Source organism: Cherax quadricarinatus, chromosome 66 (genome assembly GCF_038502225.1).
Source record: "Cherax quadricarinatus isolate ZL_2023a chromosome 66, ASM3850222v1, whole genome shotgun sequence".
In the NCBI taxonomy this organism is placed as follows: Eukaryota; Metazoa; Arthropoda; class Malacostraca; order Decapoda; family Parastacidae; genus Cherax; species Cherax quadricarinatus.
Window position 1 is genome coordinate 24,263,848 of NC_091357.1, and position 20,324 is coordinate 24,284,171.

The 20,324-nt window shown below is 40.3% G+C and overlaps 1 protein-coding gene and 1 long non-coding RNA gene across 11 annotated transcripts in view; one reads left to right on the top strand and one right to left on the bottom strand.

Moving 5' to 3' along the window:
- Window positions 1-7,448, top strand: part of LOC128699016 (zinc finger protein 271) — a 106,370-nt gene extending 98,922 nt beyond the window's left edge. For 8 of the 10 annotated variants that reach the window (XM_070099303.1, XM_070099295.1, XM_070099296.1 and 5 more), the window contains one exon: window positions 4,779-7,448. In XM_070099303.1, coding sequence (XP_069955404.1) covers window positions 4,779-4,908 — 130 coding nt within the window. In that variant the 3' untranslated portion in view covers window positions 4,909-7,448. The remainder of the gene's footprint in view (window positions 1-4,778) is intronic. The other 2 variants (XM_070099301.1, XM_070099302.1) reach the window with 1 other exon arrangement.
- LOC138854679 (uncharacterized) overlaps window positions 1-20,324 on the bottom strand; it is a 365,248-nt gene that overhangs the window by 144,219 nt on the left and 200,705 nt on the right. The gene's annotated exons all lie outside the window — the stretch shown is intronic.

Genomic DNA, 20,324 nt, shown 5'->3' on the forward strand with positions numbered 1-20,324 from the left:
TTCTTGTACTACTACTACTACTACTTCTACCACTACTACTACCTCCACCTCTTCCTGCCTATATATAGCCGTTCTGCTCCTCCTCTGTTAGTGTGACTTTGTCAATGGTCCAAGTCGGACCGAAACGTCGTCGTAAGCTTCTGTCTTTTATGTGCGGGTTATTTGTGTATCGTTCCAGTCACGGTATTGTGCCTTTTTGTTATTTATGGCTATCTATGACTGTCTGGATGGTCTTGTCACAGTTAGTCGTTCCTGGTGTTGAAAACTTTTGTTCAAGACTGAGGATTTTGTTTTCGAGTTGTCATCCTGGTGTCTTGTTTTGCTAGCGTCTCTCGAAGATTCATATTTTCAATAACTAAGTTGGAGATGCATGACTTTAGGGTATCTGGATCGTTGGTCATACCTGAGAGACTACTTGGTAGGTTGAATCCGGGGAAGAGAGGGGAGGATGGGCTGGTGGCAGCCATGTTTGTTGTTATTGTTGTGGTGTGGCCTTGAGTGGTGGTGAGTGGGGTGGTTGCTGGGCCGGCGTCCTCCTGACTACACTTGTTGAATAGTTGATTTTTCGGTGTTTTCTTGCTGGCCTTGGTGCTGTTTCCTCTTAGATTGCGCCTCATAATACTACAGGAATTGTTGTAGTTAAGAAGAAGTTGTAGTATACAAAGCTTAGGGTTACGTTGTTCGGCTGGCAGCGGGGTGTTGCTTACGGTTAGTTTGCAGTCTTCCTTTGATCTCTATTTTTTCGATTTGTAGGTTTCACTGTTGGTAATCTTTGGTCATTCTGGGTGCTACGTTGGGTAGTGCAGTTTTGCTTGTAACTAGGTCATCATAGGAGCATTGGTAGCTCTGGTAGTTGGAGAAAAGTACGGAGCTTGGAAGTCGCTGCTGCCGCTGCCGCTGCCGCTGCATATTTAAAGAGAATAAACTCAAGACAGCATAGTATTACTAGATTAGGCTATTAAAGTAGTGACATCATGTACCTATTATATTCAGCATAACCACTACAGCACTATTATTCCCTTTATAAATCACTGACCATTATTGTTATCATTGCATCATGCATAAGACTATCAAATCATATAAACTCAAGTAAGTAAAGAATTGTTTATATTCACAGGCACTTCTTAAATAAACTTTTTTCTGGATTTCATATTGGCAAAATCATCAATTATATTCTGAAAATCAATATTTCTTGTTAGATCAGACTCAATGGTCAACAAGGCTAGGTTACACAATTTGTCTTGGCTCATTGTTGAACAGAGCTGGTTTTTCACTCTTTTCAAAACAGAAAATGAACGTTCTCCTTCACAGTTAGTAGCTGGAAGTGTTAAGTAAAGGCGATACACTATGTCAACATTAGGGAAGGTTTCTGAGATACCTGCATTTCTTAAATGTTTCAAAGCAGCTGAGGGCGCACATTTTTCAGGTGGAGCTTTAATCTGATTCATATACCCAGAAAAATGAACTATTTCTTCAACAAATGTGTCCTGAACATCTGATGAAAGGTGTTGTTGCAACTTTAATGCAGCTTCTCTCAATTCTGCATCTGGCATAGTAGTAATTTTGAACAGAAATCCAAACTTGTCATTGAGATTCTGGTAGATTTCTTTTCACCAATTCTGTAATCAGTGAATCCAGAATGACGAAGTATGTAGCTGTCTTACATTTCTGCCTTGGTAGCAACACAATTTCATTGTCTGGCTCTTCAAAATTGCGTTTCTTCTTCCTTGACCGCTGATGATCAGCCCGGTAACTGTAGTCTTTCACCAGCAGTTTAGCTTTCTCTTCAAACATTTCAAAAGCTTCATCATTGCGAAGTGAGCTTACAAATTCCACTAAGCCTGCATAGAGGTTAGCACAAGTAGCCATTTCAATTTCAATTTTCTGAAGTGTCTTGTTCGTGGCATTTAACCATTCCAGTATACAGTCCCAAAGCACACAGAGTAAGGCCAATTCAAAATCTTCCAATTTTGATGCTAAGCTGGCTGCTTCGCTTCTTGTACTTGCTGTCTGGTCTTCATCCTCTGCTATTTGGATCAAAGCAGAACGTATTTCAGCAAAGCTGTCTTTCAAAGGTTAGGTTTATTTATTTTTATTTTATTTTATTTCATTATTTATTTTTCTTTTGATTAATTTTTAAAAATCAATTTTACTCTCCAAACACTTGAACTTTTTAGGTAGGGACCCCTTTGCACTTGCACCATGTGCGCAGTCTTGGATGAGCCCCTGAACCCCTTGGACCGCGGGGCCCCCAAATGTGCGGGGCCCTAGGCAAATGCCTAGTTTGCCTATGCGGTAATCCGGCCCTGATTGCATCTATGCCTGTGTCATCATTTGTGGTTGTCTCAGACTCCCTTAGTGCTTTACAGGCTATACAGAAATTTGATACACCTCACCCCTTAGTCCTCCATATCCAACTTTGGCTACGCCGCATCTTTACCAAGCATAAAGATATTGTTTTTTGTTGGGTCCCTGGTCATGTTGACGTACAGGGCAATGAACAGGCAGACACTGCTGCGCGGTCAGCAGTACATGACCTACCAGTTTCATATAGAGGTATTCCATTTATGGACTATTTTGCTGCAATATCTTCCCACCTTCACACCCGTTGGCAACAACATTGGTCTACTATGCTCGGTAACAAACTTCAATCTATTAAACCGAGTATAGGTTACTGGCCGTCTTCTTATCACCAGTGTCGAGGTTGGGAGACTGCTCTCTCCCGTCTTCACATTGGCCATACTCGTCTTACTCATGGATATCTCATGGAGAGGCGCCCTGCTCCTCTCTGTGAGAATTGCCAAGCTCCATTACCAGTCAGCCACATTCTGTTGGAATGCCCACTTTATCAATGAGCACGCAGAATTTATCTCCATCGTCGTCTTCGCTCCACTGCTCTCTCTTTACCTTCCCTGCTCGCTGATGGACCCACCTTTCATCCAGACTCTCTCATTGACTTTTTGACAACAACTGACTTGCTTCACAAATTCTGATACCTTCAGCCCTTTCTACCTCAATCTCTTGCTACCCTCTACCCCCGTACTATCCCCTGCCCCGCTGTTTTCTGTAACCTACTGATCATCCCTCCTCCCTTCTGCCACCCAATACCCTCGCTTCCTTCCCTACCCTGCAGCGCTGTATAGCCCTTGTGGCTTAGCGCTTCTTTTCGATTATAATAATAATAATAATTGCAACAAGGCTAGTTCCAGAGCTGAGGAGAATGTCCTATGAAGAAAGGTTAAGGGATATCAGTGTTACGACACTGGAGTACAGGAGGGCCAGGGGAGACATGATAATGACATACAAAATATTGTGTGGAATAGACAAGGTGGACAGAGACAGGATGTTCCAGAGATAGCACACAGAAACAAGGGGTCACAATTGGAAGCTGAGACTCAGATGAGTCAGAGGGATGTTAGGAAGTATTTCTTCAGTTATAGAGTTGTTAGGAAGTGAAATAGTCTGGCAAGTGATGTAGTGGAGGCAGGAACTATACATAGTTTTAAGACAAGGTATGATAAAGCTCATGAAGCAGAGAGAGGGAGGACCCAGTAGCGGTCAGTGAAGAGGCGGGGCCAGGAGCTGAGTCTCGACCCCTGCAACCACAATTAGGTGAGTACAGTTAGGTGAGTATTGTCTTGCTTGCTCTTTTGTTCACTGTCTTGTCACTGTCTTGCTCACTGTCTTGGTCACTGTCTTGCTCACTGTCCTGCTCACTGTCCTGCTCACTGTCTTGCTCACTGTCTTGGTCAATGTCTTGCTCACTGTCTTCCTTATTGTCTTGGTCACTGTCCTGCTCACTGTCTTGCTCACTGTCTTGCTCTCTCTTTTGCTTGCTGTCTGTCTTTCTCACTGTCTTGCTTGCTGTCTTGCTCACTGTCTTCCTTATTGTCTTGGTCACTGTCTTGCTCACTGTCTTGCTCTCTCTCTTGCTCACTGTCTTGCTCACTGTCTTGCTCGCTGTCTTGCTCGCTGTTTTGCTCGCTGTCTTGCTCGCTGTCTTGCTCACTGTCTTGCTCGCTGTCTTGCTCACTGTCTTGCTCACTGTCTTGCTCACTGTCTTGCTCACTAACTTGCTCACAGTCTTTTTCTCTGTCTTGCTCGCTGTCTTGCTCACTCTCTTGGTCACTGTCTTGCTCACTGTCTTGCTCACTGACTTGCTCACTGTCTTGCTCACTGTCTTGCTCACTGTCTTGCTCACTGACTTGCTCGCTGTCTTGCTCGCTGTCTTGCTCACTGTCTTGCTCTTTGTCAACTTGCCCACAGTCTTCTCTCTGTCAGCTTGCTGTTACTTGTTGGTCACTAAGTACTGGAAGGCTGTTTCTTATTTTAGTCTTTGTAAATAGTTTCTCCTGTCAGAAATGCAAGTTACTTGTTCATAAGTAATAATTGGTTTCAAAGTGTCCAGTGATGTACTTAATTATTATTATTATTATTGTAATCAGAGAAAGTGTAAACTGACAGGGGTCATAGAGCGGTGTGGGGCAGTATGTAGTGCGATGGTTATAATCAGCTAGGTGGAGATGGGATCAGAGGTGAGGGAAGAAAAGGGATGGAAGGGACGCTAAGTGCTATGTGTCAAAGTTTGTATAATGTTGTAAGTGGAGCTTCTTTGTACTATCTATATATTTAACAAAATTATCTTAATTTCTCATTTTCATGGGGTTGAGAAGCATTTGCTCAGAGAAGATAAAGATTAATATGGCTTTGCAAAAGTATTAGAAATACAAAATTAAACAAGAAATTAAAATTTGTTCTTATTACAAACTGTTTTCCAGAGAGAACCAGTACTACTACATTCAAGCCAAGAATTTTCCAAAGTTTTGTGTTACATGTTATAGAGTCCTGCTGCAGCACTGCAAACAACCAGTACCACCACATTTAAGTCAAACATCTACAATAATTTAGCAACTGCTCCATGAGACTTGACATAAAAGTGCTTTTCATTAATTGTTGTGAACCTACTGGTACTTACAAATTGCTTCTATTCATTCTTGTTCACTAAAATTTCTTGTACTTTATCCCACTTATTACATGGTTGTGCTTAAACAAAATGAATTCTTTGAAATGTTTTAAAAGTTTGTGTGAGTAAAAGTTTGAATAAAAATAATGTTTGTATTTATTTGCCAATACATCTACTCTTCAGTATCAAGTGTTTTTATTAGTAATTCCTCAATGTAACAGAGTAATTGAGGATAGAGGGTGGCTAATAATGGTTATTGTGATGGATAAACAAGAGATTATTTTACTGTGATGCTAACAATAACTGATACCTGTATATTTAATAAACTTGGACCATTGTTTCTGAATTGACTGACCCAGTGGATTTTCTGCTTTTTTTTAAACTCCATTGTATGGAACTCTGTTATGTCGAGGGTTTGCCAATTCATATAAAAAATATTGCATCATATTTAAGGATAATAACGGGACTTCAGCTAAATATATTCATTAAAATTATGGAAGTTCAAATGGGTGAGGAATTCTACCAGTGTTCAATATGTCAAAAAGATTTTGCAACGAAATCATCTCTGGTACAGCATACGAGAATTCATACAGGTGAGAAACCATATCAGTGCTCACAGTGCCCAAAAGAATTTTCACAGAGAGCAAGTTTAGTACGTCATATGCAAGTTCATACAGGGGAGAAGCCATTTAAATGTTCAGTGTGTTTAAAAAACTTTTCTGAGAAAGCAAGTGTAGTTCAACACATGAGGCTTCATACAGGAGAGAAGCCATATAAATGTTCAGTGTGTTTAAAGAACTTTGCCTATCGATCAAGTGTATCTCAGCATATGAGAGTTCATACAGGGGAGAAACCATTTAAATGTTTAGTTTGTCTTAAAGATTTCACACAGAATAAACATCTTGTGCAGCATATGAGAACTCATACAGGAGAAAGACCATATAAATGTTCGGATTGTCTAAAAGACTTTACATATAAAACTGCTCTAGTTCAGCATATTAGAATTCACACAGGAGAGAAGCCTTATCAATGTTCAGAGTGTCAAAAAGATTTTTCACATAAATCAGATCTAGTAAAACATATGAGAAGTCACACAAAAGAGAAACTTTATCATTGTTCATTGTGTCCAAAAGGCTTTTCGTATAAAAATTCTCTCACACAACATATGAAGGTTCATACAGGAGAGAGACCATATTCATGTTTAGTTTGTCTAAAAGATTTTTCAAGAAAACATCATCTAGTAAAACATATGAATCTTCATTTAGGAGAAAAACCATATTCATGTTCAGTGTGTTTAAAAAGCTTTCCACAAAAGCAAAATATAATACAACATATGAGAGTTCATACTGGAGAAAAGCCAAATCAGTGTGCAGTGTGTCTAAAAGAATTCAAACAGAATTCATACTTGGTAAAGCATTTAAAACTTCATAAAAGAAAAAAATTGTAGATATTCAGCATTTATGATTTAGACTTCAGGAGAGATATACAGTGGACCCCCAGTTTACGATCAGCTCCCAATGCAACCACTTATGTAAGTGTATTTATGTAAGTGCGTTTGTATGTGTATGTTTGGGGATCTGAAATGGACTAATCTAATTCACAATATTCCTTATGGGAACAAATTTGTTCAGTAATGGCACCTGAACATATTTCTGGAATGAAATAATATCGTAGACCGGGGGTCCACTGTATTGTTAATGAGCTATAAAGGACCTATATTTCTCATGTAATTTGAGTGAACTCATTGTCAGATGTGAGTCCATTACAGTATGCTAAATGACATCAGTGTTGGTATACAAAAAAAGATCTGAACTAAAAACTTTCACTCCTACATAGATAATTGGTTTATGGGCTTCTAAGGGTCCACTTTAGCTATACTTGTCCTTATGATTAAAATGCTATTCTTTGGAAAGGAAATAATAATAAAAGAAATATGACAATGTGCTCTGTGAAAGACTTCATGTGAGCTTACAGCTACCCAATGACCAACACTGGTTGCTCTCACTAGGAAATTACAGTGGACCCCCGGTTTACGGTATTATTTCATTCCAGAAGTATGTTCAGGTGCCAGTACTGATCGAATTTGTTCCCATAAGGAATATTGTGAATTAGATTAGTCCATTTCAGACCCCCAAACATACACATACAAACGCACTTACATAAATACACTTACATAATTGGTCGCATTGGGAGCTGATCGTAAACCGAGGGTCCACTGTACTTCTATTGCTGATCTTATCCTTCTAATAATTTTAATCAACTTTTTTGTAGCTACTGTAAATGAATAATATATTAGACACTCAAGGGGAATTAAAACTCAACAGTTTTATATCATATTCTGTTGCTTGCCTATATACACAATTCACTAGAATTTTTTAAATTCATCATCCTGCATTTCATCGTAGAATAGATGTTTATGATCCAGTTGCATTATTTATTGCTGCTTGTATTATCTTAAACATATTAAATAAATTTTATCCACTGATAGCTGGTTCTTTACGTACCAGGTGAGAGGATTACCGTTTTCACTTGTCGTGGCCATTTGTGGTGGGCTTTGACATTTCGAGACCAAACTAATCATTGCCCTGTGCACTTGCCATGCACAGTAACCAGTAAATTCCTTCTTTTCCCTTGCATGAGAGTTGAGATGATCAATGGAGTTAGAGTCCTTGGGTGATCAACATGCTTCTTTGGTAAGGTAATAGAGTTGAAGTGGGTGGATTTGTGCTGGCACTTCTTGAATCAGTCAACTGATTGTGCATTGTTGTGCACTGTCTGGTGGGGTGATATACAGTGGACCCTCAGGTAGCAGCAGCATCGGTTAACTCCAAAATCAGATAGTGGCACATTTTTGCGTCAAAATATTGGCTTGGCTAACACCCAAGAACTCGGTTAAGGACGTTCGTCCCGAACGTGTCCATGCGGCCTGAGCCTATGTACAGCCAGTGTGCCATTGTTTAACCCGTAAACGGTCCAAGCAGATCTATGTTCACGTGTAGTGCTACAAAAGTAGATTACGTTTTTTTTTTACATATTTTCAAATATAACAAAAAAATAGATCAAATTTTTTTTTACACATTTTCAAATGTAAAAAAAAAACAAAAAGAAGATCTACTTTTTTTACATACTTTCAAATGTTGAAAAAACGTATATATACGTTTGGACCGTTTACGGGTTAAAAGCCAGAGAGGACAATTCCACATGTACATGCGGTATATTTTGTATTGTTCCATTGTTTTTAGTGTTGTAACTGCTAAATAAGCCACCATGGGCCCAAAGAAAGCTTCTAGTGCCAGCCCTGTGGTAAAGAAGGAAAGAAATGCAAAAGAATTAAAGAAAAAAGTCGTAGCAAAGTACCAAACTGGAAGAGGAAGAGAGAGGGGAGAATGTGCCTTCTGCAGTGATTCAGTGATTCTACGATATGTACGATACTAAAGCAGCACGTATCAATAAAGGCTATTGTGCCAGCCAGGGATAAAGTGTAGAATTAACAGTGTAGCAAGTAAGTTAAGCGAGTAAGCGATAGAAAATGACACAAAAGTAACTCTCCAATATTGTTTATTATGTCATATTAGATGAATTGTAATAGATAAATAAGCCGTAGAGATGATATTAGTGTCATATTGAAGCATAATAAACTCGTCTCCTTCTCGCCTCCTACCTGTCTGGCATACATCAACAAGATTCAGTTCTTGTGTATCTATTAGCCTTGGGATTATTTATTTGAATAAATTAGTAAGCCTTCCCTTGATGGATTCGTTGGTGAATGGGGAATAGGGAGCTTTAGGTGATTGGTATTACAGGTTGGCCATCACTAATCTAGCAATCAGTTATCCAGTTCCATCAGTAATCTGGCACTAATTTCGGCTAGCATAATTTCAAATTTCAAATTATACTCACTCAAATTTCATCATTATACTGACTCAGAAATTGTGCAGATGGATGTAAGTCCACAGCAGCAAGCCAGTGGAGGAGAAAGCAGCGATGAAAATGAGAAAGATGTAGCACACTACAGGTCCCAATGATGCTGGATTAGTGATGGCTGACCTATATTATTATTATTATTTATCAATCTGTCACATACCTTGTCAAATACAGCTTGTCCTCCACCTAACTATAATCATAAGTAATCTTCATTAGTAAGCATGATGAGCTCTGAAATAATTTGGACATTAGACCATTTGCAGAGTTTGTCTCAATGAATTAGGAAGGCACAAGTAGGGGCAATCTGCACATGAACAAGAGACTTTTGCAGTGTCCAGACTACCAGCACTTACAGGACTGTTGAGAAGGTAAGATATCTGTCACAGTTAAGCAGGTACATGCCAACTGCACAGCAGTGGGTATTCACAATTGTCAAATGATAATTTTTTAACATTACTGGGGTATCCTTTGCAGCATGGACAAAACAGATAACTGAGCAGTTGCTGTTCTTGGACAGTATTGTCTGTGTATTAAAATTCTCTGATGCAATATTAGGCAAGGAAAGACAACAGTTACACAGTATGTATGTATTAAGGTGAGTATGCTTAACCCTTTCAGGGTTTCAGCCGTACTAGTATGGCTTACACACCAGTGTCCATGACGTACTAGTACGCATAAATTCTAGCGCCTTCAAATCTAGTGAGAGAAAGCTGGTAGGCCTACATATGAAAGAATGGGTCTATGTGGTCAGTGTGCACAGTATAAAAAAATCCTGCAGCACACAGTGCATAATGAGAAAAAAAAACTTTGACCGTGTTTTTGGATTAAAACAGCGAATTTGCACTATATTTTCGTATGGTATTTATTGTTGTATTCTAGTTTTCCCGGTCTCATTGTATAGAATGGAAGACATATTACAGAAATTGAGATGATTTTGACTGGTTTTACAATGAAAAGTACCTTGAAATTGAGCTCAAAGTAGCAGAAATGTTCGATTTTTACCAAAGTTCAAAAGTAAACAAATCATTCTAAGCATCCAATTCACGTCAACTGGTGAGTCTAATATTCTTTCACAAGTGCGCCGATATTATTTATGCCATTTCTACACTAATGCAGTAGTCTGCATAACAGTAAATATTATTTTTTTTGTGAGAATAAAAATTCCAAGTGGAAAGCAAAAGAAATGTAAGAGGGGCCTGGGGACGTGACTAATAAACAGAGGAAATGTTATTTTAGTGACAGGAATGTCTTTCTTGTTTATTCTGGACCCTATTTGGAAATGGGCATCTTTTGAAATTTGTGTGAAATTGGCAAAATTGCTAAATTCTGACCACTGTATTGGATAGTTGAAATCGGTAAATGGGTGGTTTCTTGTACTCATTCGATAGAAAAATTGGAGTTCTAGCAAAATAGTTATGATTTTTGTCGACTAGTACATTGGAATTGGCCGAAAATAAGGCTCAAAGTGGGCAAAATCGCAAATGCATAAACATCGTCGAGACCGCTAATTTCGCGAGAGCATAATTCCATAAGTTTTCCATCAAATTTCATACTTTTGGTGTCATTATGATCGGGAAAAGATTCTCTATCTTTTCAAAAGAAAAAATAATTTTTTTTTAAATTTGGGGACCCTGAGAACAAGTCTCTGAAAGGGCCTGTGGACCCTGAAAGGGTTAAATAAGGTAACAAGCATATAGTCTAGTATTTGAAGGTTTGTTATGGTATTCGCTTGGATAGCATCATTAACCAGCACTATGAGTACTCCATGGTGTTGGATATGATAAGTACCTTCCAGCCAGCTGCTCTCATTATTGCTTGTCTGAAGCGTCACAGGGCTGAAGTGTAAGAAAATTTCACCAGGTCTGAGGTAATAAATTTTAAAGTAATCTTCACACTAAAATTTATTACTTCAGACCTGGTGAAATTTTCTTATACTTCAGACCTGGTGATGCTTCAGACAAGCAATGATGAGAGCAGCTGGCTGGACGGTACTTATCATATCCAACACCATTGAGTACTCATAGTGCTGGTTAACCCCTTCAGGGTTCAAGGCCAAAATCTGAAGTGGTGCCCCATTGTCCAAGAATTTTCAAAAAAAAAATTTGTTATTTTTTCTTATGAAATGGTAGAGAATCTTTTTGTGAAGGTAATAAAACAAAAAGTGCAAAATGTGATGGAAAATTGACGAAATTATGCTCTCACGAATTTTGATGTGTCAGCGATACAGTGGAACCCCGGTTAACGATATTTTTTCATTCTAGAAGTATGTTCAGGTGCCAGTACTGACCGAATTTGTTCCCATAAGGAATATTGTGAAGTAGATTAGTCCATTTCAGACCCCCAAACATACACGTACAAACGCACTTACATAAATACACTTACATAATCGTTTATGTGCGGGTTATTTGTGTATACGAATCGGCGATTTTGCTGACTTCGACTCCCATTTTAGGCCAATTACATTATTTCAGTCGACCAAATTCTTAGCTATTTCACTAGTATTACTTCTATTCTATCGATTGAGCACAAGAAATCGCCAAGTCAACTGTTTCAACTACAAAATAAAGTGATAATAAATTGGTAATTTGGCCAATTTAACACAGTTCAAAATATTCCAATTTCAAAATAGGGTCCAGAATGTAGGTATTCCTGGCACTAAACTAACATTTCCTCTGTTCATTAGTTATGTTTTGAGGCTTGACAAATAAATTCCATTTTGATTTTTTATTCACATAATGAATTTTTATTCACACCAAAAAATAGAAGATTTACTGTTATGCAATATTGTAATAATTGTATAAATATTATCGCCACATTTGTGAATGTATATTAGACCCACCAGCTGGTGTGTATTAGACGTGTGAGGTCGTTTGTTTACTCTTGAACATCGGCAAAAATTTAACATTTCCGCTACTTTGAGCTCAGTTTCAAGCCATTTCCAGTGCTAAAACCAATCAAAATCATCTCTATTTCTGTAATATGTCTTCCATTCTATCAAATGAGACCAAGAAATCACAAATACAACTATAAAAAACATACGAAAAAACACTGCAAAGTCGCTATTTTAATCGAAAATCATGGTCTCAGTTTTTTTTCTCTCTCATTATACACATTGTGCTGCAGGATTTGTTTTATGTGGTGCACACATACCACATAGATGTATTCTCTCATATCTAGACCCAAATGTACCACTCACAGTTTATCAAAGTGAGCTGAGCTCATGGCATAGATCTACGGTTTGGCCCCTGAACATAAAGCCATAGATCTACAGGACGGACCCTGAAAGGGTTAATGATGCTATCCAAGCGAATACCCTAACAAACCTTCAAATACTTGACTATATGCCTGTTACCTTATTTAAGCATACTCACCTTAATACATACATACTGTGTATCTGTTGTCTTTCCTTGCCTAATATTGCATCAGAGAATTTTAATACACAGACAATACTGTCCAAGAACAGCAACTGCTCAGTTATCTGTTTTGTCCATGCTGCAAGAGGATACCCCAGTAATGTCAAAAAATTATCATTTGACAATTGTGAATACCCACTGCTGTGCAGTTGGCATGTACCTGCTTAACTGTGACAGATATCTTACCTTCTCAACAGTCCTGTAAGTGCTGGTAGTTTGGACACGGCAAAAGTCTCTTGTTCATGTGCAGATTGCCCCTCCTTGTGCCTTCCTAATTCATTGAGACAAGCTCTGCAAATGGTCTAGATGCCCAAATTATTTAAGTGCTCATCATGCTTACTATTGTTTGTGCCCAGTATTCCTTAACCCTTTGAGGGTCGACAGGCCCTCTCCGAAACTCGTTCTCAGGGTCGGCCAAATTTCAAAAAAAAAAAAAATTATTTTTTCTTATGAAAAAATAGAGTTTTTTTTCCTAAACATTATAGGATAAACAAAAAAAAATTTACCATCAATACTTACGGAGATATGGATGCATGAAGTTTGCAGAAAATGAGCCGCGTATGGCAACAGCGGCAACTGCCGCTCACCCGGTAAACTTTAGTTTACTTGTATTTGAAGGTTTGTTGTTTTTTTCACTATTTTATTTTTTCACATAACTTATGTGGCCTATGAGACCAAAGTAAGGTGCAATGTACATATATACACTCGTTGTATACTACACAATAAGCACACAAACATAATTATCAATATATTGTTTACAAAACTTGTTTACAAAAACAAACAATACAAAACATTGTTTATTATTATTGTTCTATAATATATATACCAATATACAGTCACTGAACATATTCCTATTAGTTCTGCAGCTTGTGGAACTCTGAAACATGGTGTCATACACAATGGTGTTTTATCTTTCTCCCTCATTCTATCTCTTTCAATCTGTCTCTCTCTTTCTATCTGTCTGTCTATCTCTGTCTCACAGGTACACATAAATACAAGTATACATAGTATAAATTACATAGGATAACCCAAGAAATCCAGACAAAGTGCTATACTCTGCTTGAAGATGTGAGTAAAAGTGATGACACAGTCTTGTGGCTCTCTGAGACAGAGAGCTAGATGGATAGACAGATAGACAGGGAGCTTGACAGACAGACAAATAGACAGAAATGTTAATGTACCAGTACCAGTGTACTAGTGTTCCACCCTCCTCCTCTTCTTCCTCTTCCTCCTCTTCCCCCTACTCTTCCTCATACTCTTCCTCTTCCTCCTACTCTTCCTCTTCCTCCTCCTCCTCCTCCTCCTCCTCTTCTTCCTCTTCCTCCTACTCTTCCTCCTCCTCCTTCTCCTCTTCTTCCTCTTCCTCCTCTTCCCCCTAATCTTCCTCCTACTATTCCTCTTCCTCCTCCTCTTCCTCTTATTCCTCTTCCTCCTACTCTTCCTCTTCCTCCTCCTCCTCTTCCTCCTCCTCTTCTTCCTCTTCCCCCTACTCTTCCTCCTTCTCCTTCTCCTCCTCCTCCTCCATAGTGTAAATTACCAGGAGTCGGCAGCTGTCAAAATGACATATTGTCTCATTACTCACTCCCCCCTCCCGCCTGTCAAAACAATGGGGTCGGATGCTGCTTCCCTTCCTCCATTCTATCTAATTATCTTTCTCCCTCATTCTATCTGTCTTTTTATCTCTGTCTCACAGGTACACATAAATACAAGTATACATAGTATAAATTACCTAGGATAACCCAAGAAATCCAGACAAAGTGCTATACTCTGCTTGAAGATGTGAGTAAAAGTGATGACGCAGTCTTGTGGCTCTCTGAGACAGAGAGCTAGACGGATAGACAGGAAGCTTGACAGACAGGCAAATAGACAGACAGAAATGTTAGTATACCAGCAAAAACAAAGGGAGGGCGATGTTTATCTCATCTTTTGGCATCAGCTCTACCCTCATTTACCCTCATCAAACGTCAGCACTTATCAGATGTTATCTCCCCTTATCTTGTTACTGTCATGGGTGAACATTTATTATTACATATTATTATTACTATTATTACCTATTATTATTATGTATTATTATTATGTATTATTATTATTATGTATTATTATTATTATGTATTATTGTTATCATTACGTATTATTCTTCTTCCTCCTCCTCCTCCTCCTCCTCTTCCTCCTCCTCCTCCTCCTCCTCCTCCTCCTCCTCCTCCTCCTCCTCCTCCTCCTCCTCCTCCTCCTCCTCCTCCTCCTCCTCCTCCTCCTCCTCCTCCTCCTCCTCCTCCTCCTCCTCCTCCTCCTCCTCCTCTTCCTCTTCCTCTTACTCATCCTCTTCCTCTTCCTCGTCCTCCTCTTCCTCTTCCTCTTCCTCCTCCTGCTTTTCTCCTCTTCCTCTTCCTCCTCCTCCTGCTCTTCTCCTCCTCTTCCTCCTCCTCCTCTTTTCCTCCTCATTTTCCTCTTCCTCTTCTTCCTCCTCCTCTTCTTCCTCCTCCTCCTCCTCCTCCTCCTCCTCTTCCTCTTCTTCCTCCTCCTCTTCTTCTTCTTCCTCCTCCTCCTCCTCCTCCTCCTCCTCCTCATCTTCCTCCTCCTCCTCCTCCTCCTCCTCCTCCTCCTCCTCCTCCTCCTCCTCTGCCTCTTCCTCCTCCTCTGCCTCCTCCTCCTCCTCTTGCCTCTTGCCTCCTCCTCCTCTTGCCTCCTCCTCCTCTGCCTCCTCCTCCTCTTGCCTCCTCCTCCTCTGCCTCCTCCTCCTCTTGCCTCCTCCTCCTCTTGCCTCCTCCTCCTCTTGCCTCCTCCTCCTCTTGCCTCCTCCTCCTCTGCCTCCTCCTCCTCTGCCTCCTCCTCCTCCTCCTCCATTCTTGGAACAAGTTTGAAGAGCTTGTAGTTCATAATCACTATCACTATCATCACCAATGCTCACATCTGAGTCTGGGATTTTGGAAAATAGGAGTTTCCTCTTTGATTCTGGTACAACTGAACGTGAACAAGATGGCCCAGCACCAGAGGTGGAAGGCTGTGGGTTGTCTGGGTTTTCCTCACTATTACCCATATTATGGTCATTAGTTTCGGTCAAAACCTCACCAGAACCTTGAAACTCATCTTCACTGTCACTTCCATCTGTATTAGAACTGTCACTGGGGAACAAAAGTGTCCCAATTCGCCGAGGAGTGAGGAACTTCTTACCACAGGGCACGGTGGAAATTGTGTACTATGATGGCATTCCCACAATGCACCACTGGGTCCCAGATTTTTTTCCTACTGCGCACACCCACCATACAGACCCATTCTCTCACATCTAGGCTTATCAGCCTTTTCCTGTGAGATTTGAGGCCGCTAGAATTTATGCGTACTAGTACGTCAAAAACCCCTACGCGTAAGACGTACTAGTACGACCAAAACCCTCAAAGGGTTAAAGGATGCAGAATCTGCCTCTTACAGGAGAAAGAGGACACGTCATACTGCCAAGCCAAAGAACATCTCTGCAGAATTAGTTTTCTTCCCAAAACATGTGTTCCCATGGCTTACCATCATTCATCCAAGACAGACACCTCTCCAGTACCAGTACTGAAGATGTTCCTGTTTTTTTCTCAAAATTCCCTACTTCAGTTTTGGATTGTAAACATGTGATAGAGATGGATATTCATACAGGGGCATCCTCTTACACTCATAAATCTTTTCAAGTTCTCGAAAAGTAAACTATTTCACTTTCTTCCTCTTTTTTTTTTCTCTGTGCATCCATCTAGTATGCTCCTTCTCTACCATGCAAGAAGTTTCCACAATCCCTTTTTTCCCCACTTCCATTCCTAATGAATGTTCAGAGTCCATACATTCCTGTGATGAATGTGGTGAAGCTACTAGCTCCTTACAGTCTTCTATTATAATCCACATCAGTCAATGCCAATTTACTCCAATACCATCTCTTGCACTTACTCCATTGTAATTTTTCCCTTCAGATGAGGAAATGACATTATGTACACTATGTCTGTCATTGCTCTGTAGTCTGATTCCACCATAGACTTTGATTATCAACCAGGTATTTTCAAACATGGCATAGTGCTTGAATATTTACTACTATTTGATATAACCATTAAATATGACACATGTAAATGTTATTTAACAAATTCACACTGCCTCCTAATCACTAATACTACTCCTGTTTCTTCACAGCCTAATGATCTTGCCTCAGAATCCACACACTGCAAGTCTTTAGTAAATTCTTCCTTGCAACCACCAGAGTCCAACTTCATCCATCATTCATCTTTGTAGCTTTAATTGACTATTTATTTAAGCAATGTCTGCTTTACAACGGAATATTAGAGGATTCAAGGGGAAACAGAGGAGAACTCCTGGTCTTGGTCTTCCTATTTTCCTTTGTACAGTGGACCCCCGAGTCTCATCGGCATTGATTTTAGTGAAATCCAACTTTCAGCAAGTTTTCTCGGCAAAATTTAGCCTCGTGGTCCGTGATTGGACTCGTGATTCAGCAACCGTCTGGTACCCATCCGCCCGTCACCATGCACACAAAGCCAGTCTCCCGCACCATTCACACTCACTGTGCCATTGTTTACCAGCACGTGACCATCACTCCATGGGTTCATACAATACATTTCATAATAATCCATTGTTTTTTATGCTTGCAACTGCTAAATAAGTCACCATGGGCCCAAGGAAAGCTAGTGCAAGCCCTTTGGTAAAGAAAGTGAGGAACACTATCGAATTCAAGAAGGAAATCATTGAAAAATATGAGAGCGGAGTGTGTGTTGCAGAACTTGCCAGGATGTATGGCAAACCCCATTCAACCATCACTTCGATCATGGCGAAGGGAAAGGAAATAAAGTGTTCTGTTGTTGCAAAAGGGGTAGATATGCTGACAAAAAAGAGATCGCAAATCCTCGAAGAAGTGGAAAGGTTATTGTTGGTGTGGATTACCCAAAAACAGTTAGCAGGAGATAGTATTACAGTGGACCCCCGCATAGCGACTTTAATCCGTGCAAGAGGGCTGGTTGTTATGCGAAATGTTCGGTATGCGAATGAATTTTCCCCATAAGAAATAATGGAAATCAAATTAATCCGTGCAAGACACCCAAAAGTATGAAAAAAAAAAATTTTTACCACATGAAATGTTAATTTTAATACACACAAACTGAAAAAGGCATGCACAATTACATGACACTTACTTTTATTGAAGATCTGGTGATGATTGATGGGATGGGAGGAGGGGAGAGAGAGTGTTAGTGTTTAGAAGGGGAATCCCCTTCCATTAAGACTTGAGGTGTCGAGTCCTTTTCTGGGGTTACTTCCCTTCTTCTTTTAATGCCACTAGGACCAGCTTCAGAGTCACTGGACTTCTTTCGCACAACATATCTGTCCATAGTGGCCTGTACCTCTCGTTCCTTTATGACTTCCCTAAAGTGTTTCACAACATTGTCAGTGTAATAATCACCAGCACGGCTTGCAATAGCTGTGTGAGGGTGATTTTCATCAATGAAGGTTTGCACTTCAAGCCACTTTGCACAGATTTCCTTAATCTTTGTAGTAGGCAATTTCTTCAATTTCTCTCTCCCCTCCTCTGAACCAGTTTCCCCAGGTCTGGCCTCTTGCTGTTGAAGTTGATCTATCAGCTCATCAGTGGTTAGTTCTTTATTGTCCTCCTCCACCAACTCTTCCACATCATCCCCACTAACCTCCAGCCCCAATGACTTTCCCAATGCCACAATGGATTCCTCAACTGGCATAATCCTCTCAGGGTTAGCCTCAAACCCTTCAAAATCCCTTTTGTCTACACATTCTGGCCACAGTTTCTTCCAAGCAGAGTTCAAGGTCCTCTTAGTCACTTCCTCCCAAGCCTTACCTATAAGGTTTACACAATTGAGGATATTAAAGTGCTCTCTCCAAAACTCTCTTAGAGTCAGTTGAGTTTCTGAGGTCACTACAAAGCACCTTTCAAACAGAGCTTTTGTGTACAGTTTTTTGAAGTTTGCAATAACCTGCTGGTCCATGGGCTGCAGGAGAGGAGTGGTATTAGGAGGCAAAAACTTCACCTTAATGAAGCTCATGTCCCCATAAAGTCACTCTGCCACGTCTGTAGGATGACCAGGGGCATTGTCTAACACCAGGAGGCACTTAAGGTCTAATTTCTTTTCAGTTAGGTAATCTTTCACATTGGGGGCAAATGCATGGTGTAACCAGTCATAGAAAAAGTCCCTAGTGACCCATGCCTTACTGTTTGCCCTCCACAGCACACACAAATTCTCCTTGAGGACATTCTTTTGCCTGAACGGTCTGGGAGTTTCAGAGTGATACACTAATAAAGGCTTCACTTTGCAATCACCACTAGCATTGGAACACATCAACAAAGTAAGCCTGTCTTTCATAGGCTTATGTCCTGGGAGTGCCTTTTCTTCCTGAGTAATGTAGGTCCTGCTTGGCATTTTCTTCCAAAACAGGCCTGTTTCATCACAATTAAACACTTGTTCAGGTTTCAGTCCTTCACTGTCTATGTACTTCTTGAATTCCTGCACATATTTTTCAGCTGCTTTGTGGTCCGAACTGGCAGCCTCACCATGCCTTATCACACTATGTATGCCACTACGCTTCTTAAATCTCTCAAACCAACCTTTGCTGGCCTTAAATTCACTCACATCACTAGTTGCAGGCATTTTTTTAATTAAATCCTCATGCAACTTCCTAGCCTTTTCGCTTATGATCGCTTGAGAGACGCTATCTCCTGCTACCTGTTTTTCATTTATCCACACCAATAAGTCTCTCTCAACATCTTCCATCACTTGCGATCTCTGTTTCGAAAACACAGTTAAACCTTTGGCAAGAACAGCTTCCTTGATTGCCTTTCTGTTGCCCACAATAGTAGCGATGGTTGATTTGGGTTTCTTGTACAACCTGGCCAGGTCGGCGACACGCTCTCCACTTTCATACTTATCAATGATCTCTTTCTTCGTCTCTATAGTAATTCTCACCCTTATTCCTGTAGGGTTGGCACTAGAAGCTTTCTTGGGGCCCATGGTCACTTATTTTCCAGATAAAGCACCGAAAACACTGTAATAATACGAAATATTCCGATTGTATGCTTGGATGTTACCGCGGAGGCTGGCTGGTAAACATGCCACCGGCGGAACATGTGAGGCTGGCTGAGGGCGCACATTGGACGCGTCTCGGACGAAGAGCGGTGAGCGGGTTTTTGGGCGGTATGCGAGGCAAAATTTTTGAGAAAAAAGCGAGCAGTATGCGGATTGTACGGTATGCGATGCGTACGGTATGCGGGGGTCCACTGTATGCAGTCGATAATATGTAAAAAGGTAAGGCAGTTGCATGACGATCTCGTAAAGAAAATGCCTGCAATGAGTGGTGATGCTTGTGATTTTCAGGCCAGCAAAGGTTGATTTGAGAGATTTAAGAAGTGTAGTGGCATTCACAGTGTGATAAGGCATGGTGAGGCTGCCAGTTCTGACAAAAAGCAGCTGAGAAGTTTGTACAGGAGTTTAAGGATTGCGTAGACACTGGAGAATTCAAACACCAACAAGTGTTTAATTGTGACAAAACAGGCCTCTTTTGGAAGAAAATGCCAAAGAGGATCTACATCATGCAGGAGGAAATGCCTATGAAGGATAGGCTTACTCTCATGTTTTGTAGTAATGCTAGTGGGGATTGCAAAGTGAAGCCTTTACTGGTGTATCACTCTGAAAATCCCAGAGTATTCAAGAAAACCAGTGTCGCCCAGAGTAATTTGTGTGTGATGTGGAAGGCTAACAATAAGGCATGGGTCACAAGTGGAATTTTCCTAGACTGGTTTAATGAAGTGTTTAGCCCCAGTGTGAAGAAATACCTCCTGGAAAATAAATTGCCACTCAAGTGCCTCCTGGTAATGGACAGTGCTCCTGCTCATCCTCCAGACTTGGAAGAGCAAATAGTGGAGGAGTTTAGTTTTATCGTGGTGAAGTTCTTGCCCCCTAATACAACTCCTCTCATCCAGCCCATGGACCAGCAGGTCATTTCAAACTTCAAAAAACTGTACACCAAAG